At 39.3% G+C, this 22,145-nt stretch overlaps 1 protein-coding gene across 3 annotated transcripts; it reads right to left on the minus strand.

Annotated features, from left to right (window-relative positions):
* Positions 1-1,254: 1,254 nt before the first annotated feature.
* Positions 1,255-21,532, minus strand: LOC104014826 (alpha-1-antiproteinase F). Of its 3 annotated transcripts, none has more exons than XM_087746985.1 (6): positions 21,196-21,532; positions 13,310-13,374; positions 10,715-11,360; positions 7,027-7,297; positions 4,019-4,166; positions 1,255-2,834 (listed from the first exon to the last, which is right to left on the minus strand). In XM_087746985.1, the coding sequence occupies exons 3-6, from the start codon at positions 11,346-11,348 to the stop codon at positions 2,646-2,648; spliced, it is 1,242 nt and encodes a 413-aa protein (XP_087603111.1). In that variant the 5' UTR covers positions 11,349-11,360; positions 13,310-13,374; positions 21,196-21,532; the 3' UTR covers positions 1,255-2,645. The 3 variants fall into 3 exon arrangements, with proteins under 3 accessions (XP_087603111.1, XP_087603110.1, XP_009465782.2); XM_087746984.1 differs by having other exon boundaries at positions 13,310-13,377; XM_009467507.2 differs by lacking the exon at positions 13,310-13,374.
* Between the last annotated feature and the right edge of the window lie 613 nt (positions 21,533-22,145).

Here is a 22,145-nt window from a genome sequence, read left to right on the forward strand (position 1 = left end):
AGTCTTCTATTGTTAGTTCAACTTGAAATAGTTGCTCAGGCTCAACCACTGCAAAGGAAGTACACTTGCAATGGATTGAATTTTTCTGTTTTGCCAGTACCTGCCTTGAGCACTTCTTCTTTATACTTTGAACATCTACTGGCCCGTCGGGTTCTCTGGCAGTTTTCTGATGTCTTTGAAAAAGAATATATTATTACATGCTGTGACTTCTGCAAGTTTTTTTTCTCAACCTTGTCCTTGTCCTTTCTTATTACAGTTTTAGATTTAATGTTGTGGGGTTGTTCTTTTTGGCGGGGGGCGTTCCCTGTTTTGATCATGACTTCCATTGTCTGAAGTTTTTCCTCATAATTCTAATTTACTTTGCTGTGTAAATATGCCAGTTTTTTTTTTCCTTTTTAAGTTAGTTTTTTTGGATTTACATCCAAATGCATTGCTATGCATTTTTACAGGAAAGCAAGCTGCAAGATCTGGTTATGTCAGAAAATGCTTTGTGACCTAGCAAGATCTGCAGTGCCTTTAGATCAATATAAATTACAAGGACCTGTAAAAACTAGTAGAAAAGTAAGGTACCATCTGTCAAGGTTTGCTATGGATCCAGTGGTGTAGTCAAAGACAAATGTAGACAAATTGAGTACATCTAATTTGCAGTTTGGGAAATACTAAATTTATTCTTCCTGATTGCCCGATTTGAATGCCACACAGATGAGTTTTTCTTCACTATGATTTCAATTTGGAAGTGGGTCCCCTACAAAAAGCTGATAGCTTCTAAGCACATTTCTTGTTTTCCTGCCATAATCTATTAAAAAAAGTATGATCTAGATGGCCTGTATTTTGTTTATGGAATAACAGGAACCACAGCTCAAAACTCATGCCAACACTTGTAACATAGCTATTGGAGGGAGTCAAGAGAGAGCTTTTTAGAAGAGAGATGAGAGACACACATGAAGCTACACACTTTGTAGAGAAGAAGCAGCACACTGTCTACGGCCTTTGAAATAAACATCTCTGAATCAAAGAAATGCCCAGCCTTCACAAAAAGTTCTCCTCGTAACAGAGATAACCTATGCGCTGAACAGGGATTTACTGCTCAGGCCAAAGGCAAAGGGCTTTCTGCTCATTACTGGCATTACCATGCTGATCTAATATATATGAGCAGTATATTAATAACTGTTTGTTGAAACTTGTCAAAAAAACCTGCTTGAATGATACTTAAGTCTTAACTCTGAATTACAGAAATAAAATAGCAAAATTAGAAACTTTTTTATGTCATGTTTATTCATTGTTGTTCTTCTACCGTAGTACATTTGTCTGCATATTTCAAGGCTGTACAAAGACTGGTGTTAATGCTTAATACCTATTAACAGACAAACCCATTTTAGTCACAAATTTACCCCTCCTGCAACCAGAGATCAGATATATACCATGAACATGAACAAAGAAATAAAATAATGATAGATGTTGTGAAAACTAGAAAAAAAAATAGACAGGAAATTAAACAAGAAAAAATAAATAAGCATGTGCATTATGAATGTGACTTTTAGTATTGTGTAACTTAATAGTGAAAACGGATCCTTATAATATTGTGGCTATACTAACCATGAAGCGGATGAGAAACAGAGTACCAATGTTGTACTACTAGACGGTCTGGGAACAGAAGGGGTTATATGTCAAGAGACACAGTAAGTGTCGCTGATGGGGTATAGGTGTTACTGGTAGGGTGCTTGATCCTACAAACAATACTGGAATGGTACTCTCCCAGGGCCATTGGTATTGGTACAGGCATTGGCACCAGTGGGAGATGGCTTGTGTTTCCTGCTGCTTGGGGGCTTCTAGAAGCTGGTTTAGGTGCAGGCATAGGCTAGAAATAGTCTTCTGGCTGCTCTGAGCTGTATATCTGATTCACAAAGGTCGGCTCCAGGGCGCTGAACTGCAGAGATCTGATCTACCTCTTCTTTTCTTAGACCCAATTCTTAGACCCTCTGATGTTTGCCCTGGAATGAGTCTGGACTGTAAACTCTCACAGAAACAGTGGGCAGTCCAGTATATATCTGCAGGGGAAAAAACACACCTTCTTTGTGACCCCTTTGCAGCAGCCTAGCTGGGACGACATCTGAAAGGCAAGGATGTAATAGACTCACTGGACAACAATGGTACTATGCAAGGTAGTAAGCGTTATGTATGTTAAGATCTATGCTAGATATGAACTTCATGTTGGTAGGAGAATGGATGCAAGTAGTAAAGTACTGTAACTTGTACCCATTTGTCAGTCAACGCAAAAAAAAGGTGAGAAGGCAGCCGTGAGGGAAGAAGTAGGCTTACACAACCCTCTCCACCCACATGCTCCTCATCTTCCCTGCTAGATTTATCTATGCTGTCAGTATCACACAGGCCTATTTTGTCCCAAATCTAATGACAGTTCTGCCTGAATGCAACCTTCTTTAAAAAAAATTAAAAAATAAAAAAAAAACAAGGCCCAAACAAACATGCAACTATGACAACTTAAATTGATGAAGAGTCTCATCTACAAAAAACAGTGAATAACATCAGTTAAGAGGTGGAGAGCCCTCTGTAGCCATGCCATACTCATCAGGTCAAACACTTGATTTAACAGTGATGATCACCGCATACCTACTATGTACATCAACTTAATTTTTTTCCAGAGGGTTCACAATTTTTCCCATGAAGAGTATATCACCCTCTATAATTATGACCATTAGGAAGGGCCTGTTAAATGCAATGGTAACCGGAACGGACATAGGCACTATTTCCATGCCTGTGGCAGCTGCTGCTTCGGTGCCAGTCTCATCCACCTTTACCACAGCCTTATGAATAGCCTGTGAAGAAACAGACATGTTACAAGTCAAGGGGGTACAAAACTAGCCACCTAAATAAGAACTTGAGCTAAAAGTGCCTGAAGAAGTTATTGGTAAGAAACAAGCATCAGATAGACAGGTGAGTCCATTGCACAAAGACAGCAAAGTTGGAAAAAAAAAATCAGCAAGCTACATGCAGTATAGCTTTCCTAGCCCCAGAGAGGAAAAGTTCATCCCTGGTGGAGGGGCATGTCCCTGATAGTGAAAACATTTGCTTTGTTTCTTTTCTTATTCCCTGTTCCAACTTGTGCTCATCTGTAGAGCTAGACTAAAGGTTAAGAAAGCAAGATCACATTTAACTGTCTATTAAAAGTTCATATAGTTGAAGAATTAACAGGCAGATTAGCACAATGAATAGGATCCTGAAGTTATGTTTCCTGTGTTCCTTAATGTCTTGGAAAAAATGGGAGCAAAGGAGAAGGGCCAGAAATGGAGGACTAGAGCAGAGAAACCTGTAAGTTTTACCTTGCAAAATTCACATTCACAGACCCTAATTCACAAGCTTCCACCTGAGGTCATGAGGGCAGTTGTTTTGTTCATCTTAGACAATGACATCTGCACTGATTGTCAGCTTTAAACTCTAGGTTTATTGAAGTATGACTTGTCTGTAGCTTTTGCCTGGGCCTAGCACTAATGAGAGGCATTGCTCATAGGCTTGAAGCCAAATATTTTTAATAACTGCATTTTCCTTTCCCCTAAACAGTTTAAAAGCAAGCAGTGTTTTTCTCTCCCCTCCCCTCCATAAAACACAAGCAGTAATACATCCTACAGCTCCCTACTTGCCCACAGGCAGGCTGAAGAAGGTAGACACAAACAGAAGCAGCAATGTAATGACTGTAACAACACGCTGCAGGAGGGTACCAAGGTGTCAATAGACGATGATTTGGTCATGTCTGTTTTATAAGGTTGAACCATGCAGATCAAAAAGGCCTCCTAGATTAAAAAATTACAGACTTGTAACCTGCTCCAACTCAATTGCACTGACAGTGCAAGTGACATGGGCAAAATACTCTGTATGCCAACAGCTGCCTTTTCATGTGAAGCAAAGCCTTGTTACACAACTTTTGCATCGTGAATAGTTGTAAAGGAAGTGCTGTAAGTATCAGTAACCATGGGCCCATAAAACAAAAAGCAGTATGACTTACCTGGGAAATTCTGTGCTGGGGCTGCCCAGTGATCCCAGACAGGTCAGCCTTATCGGTGAATACATCCATGATGCCCATTTTATATAACATATTTTTTAGGTTATATGTCCCGTAAAGAGTGAATTTTGGAAGATACAAATTTGCTGAGCTGCCAGAAAAGAAGAGCAAGAATATGGTGACACTTTCCATCAAATATCACAGTCTCCTGAGAGACAAACTCATTTTGCTTTCTCCCCAAAGACATTTTGCTTGCAGGTGCTCCCTAGCCTACGTGGGAGATATATACTGACATTAATTTGGGGAGAAGAAAAGAAGGTTTATAACAATGTTGGAAGGCTGGTTAAAAGGATAGAGATGTAGGTTGCTGGCTCACAGTCTGCAATAAGCCAACACATGAACAGTAAGATTGACCCAGTGATCATTCAGCACAACAGTACAGCTGGACCTCCCTAAGGATCTTCATCTGACATTTTCAGAAGTTAGTGACATTTTGTGCATTCTGCTGGAAGCACCTTTATCATACCCCATTACTGAGGATGCAGAGGATCCACTTTGTGAAAAAGTGATTCTTTTCGGTGTCTCAGGCTGAGCACAAAAAAATCCAACACATCCAAGTTCACTGGTTACTTTTGGGAAAAAAAAAAAAAAAGTTGGCTTTTTGTGTTTATCATATAAATCAGGACAGAGAAAACAAAAAGATATACCAAAGGAGCAGGTCAATATGTGGTGGTGATTGTATGGATGACAATGTAAAAAAGCAAAAGCACATTGACAGAATATAGTTAGTCAATAGATAGTTCTTTTTCTATGTCAAGTCCAATGTCTGATTTTTTTTTTTTTAAAGTGACTCGTTTGCTGCTTTCCATAAATTAATCAAAGCTCCATTTTTCTGACTCATTTCTTCCTTGCTCTTTCAGTAAGGATCTAACAATTCCTTTTCAGTAGTTAAAACCAACGTTTACAGCTAGAAGCAGCATAATGAGACAAAGGTTAGTGATAATGCTGACAGTAGGTACTGTTTTCTGGTGAGAAACCAGGACAACTGTCCAGGGTTCCAGGTCAGAGAGATGTGGAGCACTTAATGAAGCTGGCCAAAGTGCAAGTCATCCGTGGACAAGTGGGAAGGAAAGGGCCCATACCTCCAGTGTAGCACAGAATCTAATGCCGAGTCTGGCTGGTACCCAAAAATGAGAGTGCTAGTGGATTGATAACCAGTTGCTGATGTCTTACTTCTGCCTAATTTCTGACTGTGCTGATGGCTGTCTCAAGTGAGGATGTAACTATCATTGAATCATCTGCCTTGCTATTACATAAAGACACTCATTCACAAGCCCCCACTTGCTTTCAACATGCAGGAAAGGGAAAGCCATAGGCACACAGCAACAATGCGACCAGGCAGGAAGCACTGGGATACACTTTCCAGAGGAGAAAGTGATGTTTTCTCCACAGTTCAGCCATTAAATAAACATCAGCTGCCTGGCAATACTTTGGCACTATCCCCTGTTCAGCAGCCAACAGTTATGAAAACCGCTGCTCACAGTGCCTCTGCAACTTGTGTCAATGTCAGTTTGCAGACAGAGAAACAGGGACAAATGTAGTTTGCCCACAGTCCTTAAATCGTTCCATATCCTACCCCAAACCCATTTATTAGGACCTCCCAGAGACTCCAAACAATAGCAAAAGCAGTCCGTTCATTTGAAAACTAGAGGGAAAAGGAGGAGTTTGTGTCATTAGTTTGAAGAAGAGAACTGTCATGATGAAAAACAGGGAGCTGCATCAAACAAGCTCATCTTTGACAGTGATGCCTTTTTATAATATAAGATTTACATCTCCCATTCATGGCTTTTAGGTAGATTATTCCAGTTTGTGGAGGTGGGAGAGGATGGAGAGAGGAAATATAAATGCCCCCAATTGTAATTAGTGTCTTTCTTGTTGATTTGAAAGACAATTGTGTTTCTTTGACAAAAAAGATTCATAAGTTTCTTGATTCACCATCTTATTTGTCCTATAAGTGATTTTAGTCACAAACCACATAGCTGCTCCAAGAAGTTTCAAAACTGTGAAGGTGCACAGAGAATTACATAGTTTTTTGTCTTTTTTTTTAAATGAGGAAAGATTTTAGATTATTTTGATAAGATTTAACAGTGAATCAGAGTTAAGAGCATGACGCTGGTTTTGGTTTTCTGTATTAGGATGTCATTTTTGTCTTGAGAATTGATCATCTAAAATACAAGTTTCAAATGTGTATGTGTGAAGGTCTCTAACATGACACATCAGATTCACATATGAACACAAGGGCTTGATTCTTTAAACATGTTGTGCCTGTGCTTGTACATGTATTTCCTCCCATCAAAGCCTACTACCACACATGACACTAAACAGGAGGAGTCTAAAGCTGTTTTTAGAAAGCATATAACCTTTCTGCCTTCTAGTTTCAAAGTTACCTTGAAGCAAGCGTAGTTTATTCCAATTTTGCCTTCCTAAGTCTTCAGGGAGCCTGAATATAGTGGCTTTGCAATGTGCCAGCTGCTTTATACCCTTATCATTAAGCTTTGTCCTCACAATTGCCAAATGAAAGTTGTTTTTTCAACAGTAAATGTGCAATTATCGGTAACAGTTATAGGCAGAAAGGAAGCAAGAGGCAAGAATAAAGGCTGAAGGAAAGTGGTAGGAATTTACTTGTAAATAGGAGATGGCAGAAAAACTCCCCCAAAAAAGTGAGAAGAGGTCTTAAGACAGAAAACTGGGGGCTATAGAGAGTTGAATATGGGAAACAAAATGCGGAAACAGCAAAAGTCCTAAAGCTGTGAAGGTTATAACTTCATGCAGTACTGAATGTGAAAACACAAGGACATCAGAGACCCAAATTTCAACTTTGGTCAGTAGGAATTCTTCTGTAGATTAAAACAGAACTAAAAATAGTATCCTGATTCTGTGTAATAGCCCAGCAGATTGAAACTGATATGTCTCCTTGCCTACCATCTGAACCAAGAACTGCAGAATTTTACCTTTTTGAGACTAATGTCCTCCACCTTGACATACGTTCACAAGACAATCTTTTCTCCAGCTTCCTCATTTGTCCTGGATCAGGCAGAATAAAAAATGCCGAAGCACCTCCTTTGTAATCCATTTGCACCACAGTGGAAGACAGCTGTTCGTCATAGCCGTGCTTGAACAGGCCCATGCCAAACATCATCGGGACTTCAACAGCCTTGTTCCCATCCACAAAGAATTTGTTCTTTTTAGTGTATTTTGGATCAAAAGGTTTTTCCCATTCAGCTTGAAATATAAGAGACAGAGTTACAGGATATTTTGAGGACATGAAACATAGGACATATTACCATAGGACACATTCACAGATGACAGAAACTGGTACAGCTGGATCAGCTTCAAAGACAAACCAGTTTGCAATGAGCACTTGATCTTACTGAATACTCAGAATAATTCAGTAGCAACACACAGTAGGTAGAGTGTGATGTATAAACTTCCCTCAGATCTTACAACAGGCTACAATATCCTTCATTTAGATGAGATACCAAGCATTCTAGTGTGCACTTTTCTTCCATGACAACAGTTTTAAGAAGCCTATAAAGCCCTCATATGATGCAACCTTTAAATGAGAGCTCAGAAGAAGAACGATTCTCTTCTTTACTTATTCCCACACCAAAACAGACTTGTGGAGGGTGACATGAGGGCTGAATTCTCCAGAGAAATGAAAGGATTCATGTTACTTGCAGAGAGAAGGGTTTTATATGCCACTTTAGTTGATGGCCAATAAAGTCACGAAGAACTTAATTCTGCCAGACTGCTGGGTTAAAAAACAAACAAAACAATAACAGAAACCTTTTTTACTGTCACGGTCACAATATTAAATTTCCAAAGGCTCCTTGCTTAGTCATAGTGAAACAAACTCTCCACATTGAAACTCTGAAAGATTCTTATCCTCAGTGGAGAGGAATTTCAAAGCCAAATTCCAGCTATCCACCACTTCAGAGACTGAGCAGGTTAAAAAAAAGGGGAAGAGTTGGGGGGTTTTTGGTTTTGTTTTTTATTTTAAAAGAAAGGTGTAGCTCTGTAGTAAATTTTGCCTTCTAGAACAAAACTAATTTTTTATCAAATTTAGTGGGGAAAAGTAGAGCCACAATGCTAAGTAAAATAAGTGCCATCAAGAAAACCATGAAACAAGATGCAACCCCTTTTGACTTCTATTTGAACAGTGATTACTAGGCAGCTTGGTACAAATGAGATAATTATCGTCTGCTGTTTCCACCATCTACGAAATAGACATAAACAGCACTTATTTAGTATTTGGAAAGATTGAAATGAGACTTAGTTAGTGCATGTCTTGGGCTCTGAAAATATGAATTGATAACTGCCAATACTCTGAAGATGGGAAAAGTTGCTACTTTTATGATTCTTCATTAACCGTGACTTCTTCTATCATCAGATATATAACAGGCAGGACTTCTGCCTTGATATGCTTAAGGAAAAAAAAAAAGCAGAATGAATCACAGAAACATGGATGACAAGTCCTGAAACACTCAAACAACCTTTATCTAGTGCTCAACTCAGAGAAAACACCCACTGATTTCAGAAGAGCTTTGCTTGATTAAAAACTGAGTAGGATGTTAGGATTTAGCACACAGATAAGACAGAGATGATATTCACTAATCCTTTCCTCCTGTTTCAGAGGAACTCTTATTGCTATGCTCTCCTCTCTCTTAGGAGGCTACCTTCTAGGGATGGCATCTTTCTCAAATGCTTCACTGTGTTCAAGTGGAAAAATGAACCTCAAAGGATGACACTTTGTGGTGACCAGCTCAGCTAGGGCATGATAAGGGACTGGGGTACTGTAGTGGAATAGTATGCCCGCTGGCTGAGAGCCAGGAAAATATTGCCTGACTTTTATCCTTAGGGAAGGACTTCTACACTATGCCACACCACAAAAAAGGGGGAGGAGAGTCAACAGTACTGCACGAGGAAGGTTGTAATGCATAGAGAGTGGACAAGAGCCTAGAAGCATAGACTGGTTATAGAAGTATCTGAGCTTTAGAGATCTTCTCCAGATTAATCCCAGCCTCTACATCAATTATCATTGACCTACTCTCAATTTCAAGATAAAAATCCTTACTATTGCTATTAATGCTATTCTTTAATCTATTTTCTTTAAAATTGATGAGCTAAAACTGAGTGTCCGCCATCTTTGGAGGAGCTGGGAAATCACTTCAGTAATAAGAACAAACATCTAATTTTAAACAAAACTCATTTTTAGAACATGTAAAAGTTATCTGTAATACAAAGTTACGTTTAATACAGGGTTTCTCAGGCTTTTGTCCCCATTGTGCTACTAAATTCATTACTCATTCTTCAAACACCTTCCGGTAAAAGAAAAATCAACAGCTTTTTTGCTTGTTTTGAAAGACGCGCCTCATGCTAAATAAAAGCCTACCTTGAAACATTATTTGAGACAAACAAGTATGTATTCAAGAGAATTAAGAAACATCAGTCATCTGTATTCCAAACAGCTCCTTTTAGCTGTGGTGAAATCTTCAGAGATTAACACAAGGAGCAGAGACACAGATGAAAAGCAAAACAAAATAAAAATATGGTTTTGAGTTACTTTTGGGGGAAGCCTCACATTGGGTAGGAGAGTGGAAGCATCCGGGTTAAAGGTTTTAAAAGAATAGCATTTCTTTTAAAAGAATACCATTTCTAATGTGTCATCTCTGTTTCAATTAAAAAGCTTAATAATATTTTTATCTGATAAATTACATAATATTATTTTTCTGAGTACAATTGCTTTGTTTTCAGAATACAATAAAATGAGTAAGAGAAAGAAGGTTTGAAACACGCAGTATCTGTTATCAGACCACTGATTGAGCCTTACAGCCTTGCTGCTCTTCTTCTCATTAGATCAGCAGTCTGTAAAGCTCTGAGAAGATCTGTAGACTGTATCTAAGCAGACTGCACAAGTTAATTAAGAAAAACAAGCTATTGTGATTAGGCTTGTATTTGATACTGGTGGGTCCATCTCTTCACTGGAAAATATTAGAATCTGCAAATCAAAAAAAAAGGTTGAAAACTGATGCCTCTAGACACATCAGGACTACAGCCGTATTATCAGTAAAGGCATAGTTAGTAAAAAAAAAGAACATGAGTGTGAGACTAAAGCTACTGTTACATGTTTAGCTTTGGATACATGAACATACTCAGTAATAGCAAAACTATTGAGTAAACATATTTTCTTTTAGGTAAGATGCTACGTTTTACTTTAACAGTGTTCTTTGAATTTAACTCTGAACTTGCTAAACAAAAAAACAACTGAAGTGGATTTCAAATTAATTCCTAGCCAACAAAGCATTTAAGAAAGTGCTTAAATCCCATTAGATTGTATAGGACTAGATGCTTCACTGAATAGAGATGCCTTCCTTAAAACATATTTTACTTAATCTTCAGCAGGAAAGAAATGTATATATTGAAAGATACAGGAAAATTTGCCATAAATTCTGCTAGGTTTATCATCAGTGTCAAGCAGAACATTTCCAATAGCTTTGTTTATAATTAAGCATGAGGACCAAAAGAAAAACAAGATATGTGTCCATCTGCAAAACCACATTGCAAAAAAACATAATGAAGTCCAAGACTGACCTGAGGAAATAATGTATAAAGTAGGAGAATATGTTATGTATATCTTACCGTTAAAATAAATATAGCTAATAAGGAGAATTTCAGTAAGTGGATCAAGGTTATTTATAAGGTTCTTGATTTTCCCATTGGTTCTTCTTGCTACATATTCGTTGATCTTTATCTGGGCTTGATCAGCCCTCTTGAAGTTCATAGGATAAACTTGTCCTTCATAGAAGTTTCTGAGATTACTTAAAAATCTATCTTGTGGCTTCAGTCGGTCAAGCACAAACAGGACATTTCCCATATTCAGCTGTAACCACTCATTCTTTCTGTTTACCATTTGCATGAGTTGACGATAACCTTCATGTATTTCATTTTCAGAAATCTCACGTGGGTTAAAGCTAAGGACCCTAAGAATCTGTGTCAGAGTGTCTGATCTGGCACCCAGAGTCAGCATTGCAAAGGCAGTAGAGATGCTCAAAGGAGAGAAGAAAATATTCCCACTGTTTGCACGAGAAGAAATCTCTTTGTAGAAACAACATGCAAACTGACAAACACTGTTCCCTATAGTCTGTTGCAGCATGTTTTGGTTTTCTTGACCTCTTTGATTTTGGTTTCTTACACCTTGGTGATTAGGCTCATAGCAATAACTGTTGGAATGAATCCCAACAACTAAAAAACACAGGAAAAAAAACATCTTCATGTTTCTATAACTCTGTAAAAGAAGAAAAGAAAAATTACATTTGGCTTACAAATCTTTTTACCTTGTGCTTAGCAATAAGTCAATCCCTTCACTGTACAGAGCTGGCTTGGTACCAGTGATTCCAAGCCATTTGAATTCAGGGATACCAGCTTTCTATTTCAAGGAAGCAGACTCTGGAAAATTACTCAACCAACTGAAGAAGTTATGAAAGAATAAAAATTAAAGTCAAAGAGGGATGAAGTAGTACCAAAGACGCTCTCATTAAGGTTAGGCTACAACTCCTTTGAAAATGTTTTGTTTCCAGTGTTCTGTTTTTAATGTGGCTTTAAGTGATAAAAAGCTGTAAGTTAAAAGTACAGGTCAATAGAGCAGAAAGTAAGGGAGCCAGTCAAGGCTGGTCAGTTAAATTTAGCAAGATGAAAAATCAAAGCAGAAGAAAGGCACATTATCCCTCCATTGTGAGGATTAAAATATTATATATTTTTGAATGGGCTGCATGTAAACATATAAGCAGGCACCATAGAGAAAGTAAATGCACTTGTTAACAAGGAAGTGATGAACATTTATTGTGATTCCATAAAGCTTGAACAATTGAGCACCATTTAAAAAAAAAAAACACCAACTTCCACATAACTAACAAAAGAGAGAAATATGCTTTGAGCAACTAGGAAGTTATCAAGACTCTGGAAATAGAGTGTTGCTTATTAAGAAAGGGAAAATGAGTATGTACACAGAAGAGCAAATGGAAACAAGTGTGCCTGCTGCATGCAAAGGCATGTCCAGCCCAGTGACTGAACCAAATCACCTAAAAATTAAAAAAAAAAAAATTTAGAGGAAACTCTAGAACAATCATGGTGTTTGTCATCAGAAAGATAGCAAAGGGTGATTTCGGCAGAGAAGGCTGCAATTGTAAAATGTGAACATGAATGACTGAATTCTGGAGGAACAAAGATACTAAAAGATACCAACAGAACAGGAAAGCCTTTTCCAGAGCAGCATGGAAACCATCCATTCCACATCTGTGGCAATACTTTTAACTCCAGAAATTAATACTGTACCACACTTGATCCAACAACTTTTGTCAATAGACAGAAGGAAGTAAATATGTGGAATATCTGGAAATCCAGAACATCTTCCTGTGGTATATGATCACTTTACCTACAGAATCTTCTATAAAATAAAGTGCTCTCTAGAGGAAAATGTAAGGATTTTCAAAGGGGAAAAATATCTTAGGTTTCTGACTTGCAGTGAGAAATGGTATTCAGACTCTCATGCTTTGTAAAATCATTGAATCCTATCAGCTCCCACCATGATCCCACATTTGGGTTCTCCACTTTCCAGTGTCTTGGTTCTCCAAAATTCAGTGAACTCAGAATGCTGATCTCTGCTTTAATAATATATGCTGTAAATATTCCTTAATTCACACCCTTTGAATATCATTGTTATAGAAATATTACTATCACTAGGAAGGGCCTGAGCCCCATGAGAAACCACTTTCAGACAGTTCACTTTCATATCTAGAACACATTTAAATTTGAGTGCTTTGATTTGTTTGTGACTTGCTCCACCATCACTCTTACTCTAATTCTTTTAGCCTTTTCCTCTATCCACAGTTTCTTTTTTCCAAACTCTCTAGAAGCTTTAGAGAGCAATCCTTAAGTGCCCACTTCCATTTCATTTCATGCCCTGCATTTGTTATTATCATCCGTTTACTTCATTTAACTCTCTAAAACATTTAGAGATGCAGTTTTCCTAAAGAGAGTTACGCTATACAAACATGCCTATCTCACAGAGAACTTATATTTTTATTTAAAAAACCAAAAACATAATAAAACAATCCAAAAAGCTTTAAATTGTAAATTGAATACAAATATGGTAATTTCTCAACTGATTATTCAGAAACTGTTGCCCTGCATATAACGTTTGACAATTTTTCCACAGGAAAAAAATGCATTACTTACGGTACAGTCAAAAGGGTCCTGTTGTATTCACTAGGTCTGCACAGGTCCTTGCTCAGTTGTTTATGCTGCTGAACACAAAGCAGGGAATCCTCTAGTAAAGGTTAAGATCATCTAAGGGTTGTGACTCACACATTATAATTTTAGAGATTAGGTAGTGCAAACAATGTTGAAACTAGTTTTACTGGACACCTAACTTTGCTGAATATATGTTTCACACGTGACTTTTTATTATTCATGACAATCTGATTGCCCTGGTTAGATTCAAACCAATTTTCCTCAAACTGAACCTGCTGTTTCTTAATATCATTCATACACATCTTAATTGCCCATATCTACTATTTTATGAATAAGAGAGTCATCAAAAGTAGTAACTACAGAGAAATATCTTGAACATAATTTCCAATGGCATTGCTGCCATTAAGGCAGGAGGACAAGGTGTGATGAACTGGGACAATCTGAATTTTTGTGACCTAGCCTGCTTGTCTCCTGCATATCCATGCCTGGGCTCGATTGTCTCCAGGTGAAGCCAGTGATGATTCTAATAGGTGCAGGGCTTAAAACACTGTTTTGCTACATTAGCAAATGCTGCCGTAAATGTGCCTGACTATCAACTCCCACACAGGGAATCCGCTGGCAGCAAGAGCTGTGATAACGACTCCTGGGCCACTTGCATGGCCCTGCGCCTGGGGAAGAAGGAATGCAGCTGGGATACCATTGCATGAAGGTGATCCCAGTTACAAGCATGGCCTGGGGACAGGGGGTGGAAGCCTAGGAACATGGGTGTTAAATAGAGCAAGTCTTTAGACCAGCTTACTATGTTGAGATCTGGGATGTGGGGAGCAGGCCCCTCTGATCGTGTGCCAAGTTCAGCTGGGTCAGATCAGACAGCCCAGTATCCTGCGCTCAGCTCTACTCACTACAATTAACTCCTGTGACTGCTGGGGCAAGCTGGTGGGTGCAGAATGACAGAAGCATTGAAGAAGCAAACTCTGGAGACTATGTAGTCCAACCCCTTGCTCAAAGCAGGGTCAGCTACAGCAAGTTGCTCAGGACAGTGTCCAGCTGGATTTTTACTTCCTTCAACAGTGGAGACTCTACAATCTCTCTGGGCAACCTGTTTCAGTGTTTGATGCCACTGACACAAAAACACGTTTTGTCTACATTTAAATGGAATTTCTTGTATTTTAGTTTGTAGTCATTGCCCCTTGTCCTGTCACTAGATGCCACTGAAAAGAGGCTATCTCTTTCTTTACTCCTCCCGTCAAAAATCAGGTATTTATACACATTGGTAAGACCCCCACAGGCCTTTTCTTCTCTGGGCTAAACAGTTCCAGCTCTCTCAGCCTCTCCTCATACGTTAGATGCTGCAGTCCCTCAATGACCTTTGTGGCACTTTACTGGAGTCACTCCAGTATGTCCATGTCCTTCTTGCACTGGGGAGCCCAGCACTGGATGCAGCACTCCAGATGCATACACTAGGGATAAGTAGAGAGGAAGGACCACTTGCCTTGACCTCCTGGTGATGCTCTTCTTAATGCAGCTCCAAGATGTTGTTGGCTGCATTTCCTGCAAGAGCTTACTGCTGGCTCATGGTCAACTTGGTGTCCAGCAGGAGCCCCAGACCCCCAAGCACAGCATCTCATGTTTCCATTTCTAAAACTAGGATATTTTCTCTCAATTTTCCTTCAAAATGCAAGCATTTTCAGGGAGGGACCAACCCTTACTATACACAAAATAGACGGAATGCTGATCTCAATGCTGTTTCTAAGCACAATTGAAATACTAACCACAACAATAAATCAGCAACATTTTCTGAGAGGCAAAGATGCAACCAGTGAAAGTTGTTGATGATTGCGACCTATCAAGCGACTCAAAAGACTGCAAAAAACCCCTCTTAAGCAAGTTGCTTATGAACCAAAGCTTGAGAAGTAGTACTGCTTTGAGGCAGTATACTGGACTCACACATAATGTGTTTTTCATGCATAGCACTCATCTGAAAGAGTACTCGAGATACTGTTTTCACTGCTTCTTGTATAAATAAGAGCCAAGAATCTCACTTAAAGCTGAATTTTAATAATGGGCTGCAGTTTTCATGGTATATAAAAACTGATTTCTGATGAAGGAAGGAAGCCCAATTAAATACAGACGCCATGCTAATGACAAGGTGATGGATGAATGACTAAGCTAGATTTGAACACACCTAGACCACACCTCAGGACACTTGCAGGAGAAAGCCTGCTACTGAACGTGGAAAAGCCTGCCCTGTGAGTGGAAAGAAAGCACAGAAAATCAATACAGGATCAATTTAAATGAATAATGTGAATCTCTGAACACTAGTATTAAAGAAAATCCAAATTTGTCTTTCATGTCTTTCCAGTGTCAAGCCATGAGAGGAAGGACGGTAAAGGAAAAGGTAACAGTTCCTGACCCAACTGCGTAATTTCTGTATTTGATGAAAAAGCTTCAATAACAATAATTTATATCATAACTATAAGCAGAATACTGATTTACAAAAAATTCAGGCATTTTGTTCAATTTTGAAGATTGGGATATTCCACAGTAACTTTGCATGTGTTGAAGATATGATATGGATAGTGAACAGGAAATTCCCTCACCTACACTGGGGACTTTTCTAAAAGTTCCCATGGCTCTTAACACAGCTAGCACTGAATTGTTCATATGTGCTTGAGCCCCAGTTGGCAAAATTTAGTGTAAATATATCTGCTTTGAGAAAAGAGGTTGAGAGAGGTTTGTTTACGCAAGGTTTCTCTCTTTGCTATACCCAGTAACCACTGGTGGCATGAGCAGGGAATTCTACCGCATAAACAAGGCCCCAGAGCTTCTCCTTAGCCTGTGCTAAACCACAGATACCAGGTGTGTATATACCTTCAAAGAGATGGAAGAATCTCTTAATTTGTTGTCCCATTGAAACTAAAGCACTTCCTCATAACCATAATTAAAAGGGAGGTAACAGGGAATGGAAAACAAATTTATATTAAGTTGTACTTTTCTGGAGCTGGCAGTACTTTCTCTTGAAAATATGATAGAAGAGAGTGTACAGCCCATGTAACCTGTAAGGTGTGATCCATCTGACTTAGGACACCTGTTTTCCTGCAATGACAAAAATATGGTCTTTTATAAATGGTTCATATCTTGAAGAATTTCTCAAAAATTATTGCTCAGTAGGTAGAGAACTGTTAGAGATGACCTACAGAGACAGAAAGCACTCCAAGGTCTGTTTAGACTTTGCACAATCCCTTTAGTCCCAGGATTTCCTACCAGTAAATCCATTACACTACACAAAAAACAGGTTGAAGAATTCACCAAACTGTCAATGGCTGGGATAGCTTGGAGTGGGCTGGCATCTCTCTTCTCATGCCCCTCACAAGCCCTCCAAGCACCTACACCATTCCCGTCACCACTTCCTCAAATGACTCACCACCCAGTCCCCTTTGGCTCCACTGACACCTTTTGCCCTCACCTCCAGCATCTCCTTTAGCCTCAATGCTACACAAAGGGGACAGGGAGAGGGGAAGACAAGTAGTAGGTAGCAGTTTGCCTCAAGAAAGCTGAAGAACCAGCACACTGAAGAACAGGTATTGGTTTACTGCTCATGGCTTCTCCTCAAAGCCAGGGAATTGTTTCTCCTATGAAATTAGCTCCCTTCCTCCTCAGCACATCCTTCAGTTAAATATGACTTTTCTGCTACATAAGAAAACTCCTTTCCTTTTTCTCTTCCCAAGCGGTCTGTGAATCACTGTCCCACACTTCATATCTTTTGCAATTTTAACAGCTTGCCCTTGCAAATTTTCTTTGATCTGTTTGGTGAAATTTTACAGCTTTAAAAGTTCTGTCTGCTGAGAAAATCCTCATAACACTGTTTTCCTCTTAGTTTCAACAACCTTATTGTCCCAAAACACCAATACCTTGATGGCAGACACTAAGATTAATGGCTTTAGTCCTTATCACCAGCTCTTGACATTTTAAATAAACAAGGAGGCAAAAATGCTACAGAGAAGAAAATCCCGCTATATTCAAAATGAGATTCACAGCTGACCACAAAGAGAAAATTCTCAATATTATATTAATAAACCATACATAGACAACCATCCCAAGAATACCTTGATTCCTTTTTCTTACTTCCTTTCTCCAGGTTTGACTTCCTTTCTGAATGGCTTTCTCAAAATAAACAAAACTAAAGAATTGTGTATCCTGCACAGATAGTCAGACTAGCGGTAACGCCAAACTATAGTACTCTTCCATGACACTAGAAACATGCATCCAAAAAAAGAGAGTGTTTACTCAGGCACCAGACACTAGCACATTTTTCATCATAAATCTCAAGGTGCTTCATATCATCAAAGAAACATCAACAGCTGTTTTGTAGAGAACATGCAGACAGCAGCTTAGTCTCTCAGCACAAACAACAGAAACTGGGGAAGAGGATGACAGTCATCATAAAAGATCCTTTTTTTGGGGACAAGATCAAGTTCTGATGCATTTGGTTAAATGCTGAGTTATCTGAATACTGTTGAGTACCAATTATCTGAATACCCTGGAAACAAGTGTAAGAATTTAGTTACCAACTATTGCTCATTCAGTGTATTTGAAGTTGTTTGATCCATTAGCACTTCTCAGGGGGGTGGGGGGAAACATGATAGATTAACCTAAACTGCAGCATAATACTTTCTCAAACTACTTCTGCTAGACATTCAGTGAGACCTCAGAGATTACTAATTGAGGAAGGCAAGTAAGAAGCGGTGTCTCAGAAAGCAAAAGGTACTGTTCTCCATGTAGGACTGAAACATAGAAAGGAGGCCTCTAGACGTCAGGCTAATTATGCTGATGTGGCTGTGCTACTGTTTAAATATGACAATTGATCTCTGCACAGCATGTTCCTTGCTGTATACTCATGCCAGCTTATTCAGAACAAACTTAGGTGTCTAGCATGACATCACATTGCACAAACTGAACACAAACACCAACTCTTTCATCCAAAAAGTTCTTCTGAATGGAGTTCAACACATAGAAAAGCTCAGAAAGACTTCTGAATGAACTGAGAATGAACCCAGTTCCAACATTGCCCTAAGGGAAGTTATGTCGTCCAGAATTAATCTTGTAGACAGCACCTCACATGCTCTTTCTCAGACATGCATGAGAATCCAGAGTACTACCAAAATGGGAACTCCAGTCAGAAGGACACTCCTGTACCAGAGTGCCAGACTGCATGACTCCACTGCTTCTGACACCTGACCTAGCTCATCCAGGTCTCCCTTAGATACCTCTGCAAACCTCTGCTTTGCACAGAGTAGACATACTCTGGGAAGTAAGCAAATCTGGCAAGACTAGCTAATGATGCCTCCTGTGATAATCAGCCCAAGGCAATGCAGATGTTACAATATGAAAAAAGAAGCGAAAATGTAATTGATTATACAACTTTGGAAGAATTTACAAGTCACAGAAGTTGTATAGCATAGTAAGGTCCTTGTTCTTTCTGACTACTAATTCAAAGGAATTTTTCATAGAAGCACAGTCAACATTGCACCAAGAGATGAATTACTGATAATTAGAAAACACAGAGGTCATTGTTCATTGTAAATTGGACCTCGGTGCACAGGCCCATGTGATGATTAAAACTCTGAAATTGCAATTTAAAAAAAACTGGGTAGTGGAAATCACACAAGTGAAATTCAAAGTTTGCAGCAACAAGCTGATGCACACTGAGGAAATGTGTGAATTAGAGGTATGGATAAATAAATGGAGGGGAAAAAAGTGTACTCCTTCCTGAAAGCAGAGTCTGTAAAAATATGTTATATCCCTTGCTCTCTAGTCACAGGGCAATGAACTCACTGGAAGGGAAATGAGACAAAACAACCAAGAAAAAACTTGAGCATGTATCCTTGAGCAAAGCACTCTCCAGAATGCAGATTAGATCTGAGAGGTGACCACTCAATGGGACATACTTTGGACTTAAATGAACATACTTCTTAAGAGGGCACACTTCATACTTCAGCAAGAAGAAACTTCTTCCCTTCTGGAAAGTTGCAGGTGAAGATTTATTCACACTGGTTGGAAAAATAATATCTATTTTTTTTTCAAATTATTATTTTCACTCCTGTGAAATAGCCTTAGGGTGAAATATTACAGCTGCACACGTGGTTGTTCTACTGGTCCATTGCACCAACCCATTGTTCAGGAGATATGCTGTTTCCAGCTATGCTATTGCAACTATTTGCAGTTGTGTTCAGAAAGCTAAACTCCATTATCTCAACTCTGACAGGCTAAAAAGTTAAATTCTGATCTGGACTTTGCACTGTTTAGCAACTAGCAAACAAATGAGCAAAATGTGATTTGTCACATGCAGATATTTAATTTAGCAGAAAACAAACAATCTGAATGCCTTTAATATCTTTAAGCTACAGCCAAGGGAGCTGTGGGCCTGCACAACTCTAAAGAGATGAAATTATTTATTTGGGATGCTGGGTGCATCCATCACTTCATGATCATAATGAAAATCACATAAAAGAAATTAATGATCATGAGCACATGCTCAGTGGTCTATGGAGATCATCATCCAAGGACAGACATATATGCTGAGGATTAAACACCACCTCCAAATTCTGAAAGACAGACAGACAAAGGACATAGGATTTGCTGCTCTTCCTGAAAAGGCTTCTGTTAGGCAATGTTGACAATAGCCCAAGGAAAATGAGCTTTAGGACAATAAACAATGGGAACTAGTAGTAATGATATTGGAAGACTGTACATGTCCAGAAGGCAAAAAGGACCTCAGAGATGTTCTGAACTTGGTTAGTCAGGGTAACTAGTAAACTGGTTCTGGGTGACTGGAACTGTTTGCAACACCATTGCATGGCTAATACATCTGAGGTGGGGAGAAAAGTTCTAGTGATGAAAATTGTACCTATAATGGTTTAACTCGGTGGACACAGAAAATGTGGGGTGTATCACTGAAGAAGCAACGTGAGTTACAACTGTGGCACTAAATGAAAAGGGAATTTCCTTCCTCATAATTGCCATGTAACACACACTAGATGATGTATACCCCAAATGATTCAGCTCAATTGTTCCACAAATGCTTTTTTTGTGAGAAAATCTATGAAAATCTTCAAAAGCTGAATATGCCTTTAAACCTATTTGGAAGCCAGAGATTATAACGGCATCAACACTGGGCATGGGAAAGCCGGTTGACTTAGGAAGTTCTGTAGAGGCGTGATGGCAGATCAGTGGCACAGCACAGCTGCTGTGCTTCCCACTTCACTGCTGGAAGGAGGATTCAGCATCCTTACTCTGGGAATATCCATTGCTCCACAAACAGCATGCCCCTTTTCGGATCCTGCATGCATAGGCACCACCTCGTCATGCTGGACACCTTTCTCCGGCACCTCCTCTATTTGCCAAGCATGTGCCTGAGCAGCTCAGCAAGCGATCACTCCATCAGAGTGGCATTTGGGACAAACCCTCTCTCCACAGAAAAGACTAGTACATGCGGACACCAGAAATGTGAATTTGCTAGGAAAAATTCCAAAGCATCACAAGGGGAGAGACATACCTGCCAGAGAACGAAACAAAAAGAAAATCAAGTAACATTGTTTTCCTCAGGCCATAACAAGACCGAAACCTCCCACAGACACGTGTCCCTTCTGCCTCTTCAATCAATGTACAAGCCAGTCATTGAAGAATGTATGTATTATAGATCTGTGTATGTATGTATTTTAAAAGTTGCTTAATAATGGGCTGTGGCATGAAGCGAAAGAAAAAAGCAACAGTTGCACAAGAGCTGTTAAGCGAAGAGACACTCTGCAACAGCTACTAAAGCAGGAGGAGCTTTGGCAACTGCAGCACAGAAAAAATTTAAAGGAACTCACATTTTGGATTCGTCTGATGGTGGCTGCTGCTTCCTGGAGAGGGTCTCATCCAAGCAAGCTAATGACAACTGGAGCCCTCCTCCCTGATTTCAGCAGGAAGGATCAGGTCCACCGAGCTTTCTGACCATCTTCAGGGCAAACTGCAGACTCACACTGTTCATGTGATGGCAAAACGATGTCGAGACTTTATGTTTTGCCTCAGCTGTTCACAGCCTGGTGCAATCTCAAGACATTATCCCTGAACTCCTGCAAGATTGCAGCAGCCTACTTTTGCTGCTGAAAGACAAAAGATGGGGCCTAATCCAAACCCAACTGAAGTCAGCAGAAAAAATGCCAACTGTTGCTGCCTTTTCAAGGCTTTTCAAGAGAATCAAGTTTCAATCTTTTGGAGTTTCCTTCATATATCACTATCTTTGTTTACATTTTTGCCCATGGCAATAGTTTCCTGAACCTATGGGAATTAGAACAGGTTACTGCAAGATAAACAAGGCTGGGAGTTTGTAGGCGCCAGATACTCTCTGATAAGTCCCTGTGTGTACGCTCAAATCGTGCAGTAAAAAATCACTAATCTACTTTTCTTTCATGTAGGAGCAGGTTACCTTTCATTTACTGCAGGGTAACAGCAGTCATTCAAGCAAATATGTATAGGACAGTGTCCAACGAGGCGGCTCTTGTACTCCAGTGCAAACAGTACGACACAAAAAAAAAAATATCAAACAGCAGTTCGTGCTTTTGTTATAAGATCAGTTCTGGGATTACTGGCTTAGTTTTTACCAGCTCCTTGAGAAAATGGGCTGTATATTACACATAAAAAGGTATGGCAGTGCTATTTTTTACACCAAGTCATGATTAATTTATATTCCTAAATAACTCTGAGCAAATGACACATATTGGTCTTCACTCCTGCCAGTATTAAGGTACTTATCTGATGGGTTTGGAAGCTTAATGGG

Source organism: Nipponia nippon, unplaced genomic scaffold (genome assembly GCF_047370975.1).
Source record: "Nipponia nippon isolate SJK-2023a ecotype South Korea unplaced genomic scaffold, ASM4737097v1 scaffold_11, whole genome shotgun sequence".
Taxonomy (NCBI): domain Eukaryota; kingdom Metazoa; phylum Chordata; class Aves; order Pelecaniformes; family Threskiornithidae; genus Nipponia; species Nipponia nippon.

Bases quoted from the DNA above. Each gene is read 5' to 3' on its own strand.
- LOC104014826 (XM_009467507.2), bottom strand. From the start codon at position 11,348: ATGAAGATGTTTTTTTTCCTGTGTTTTTTAGTTGTTGGGATTCATTCC. The intron at 4,167-7,026 runs GTAAAATTCTGC...CTTTTCTGGCAG, and splicing joins AGGACATTAGTCTCAAAAAG to CTCAGCAAATTTGTATCTTC. The intron at 2,835-4,018 runs GTAAGTCATACT...GTTTCTTCACAG, and splicing joins CCCAGCACAGAATTTCCCAG to GCTATTCATAAGGCTGTGGT.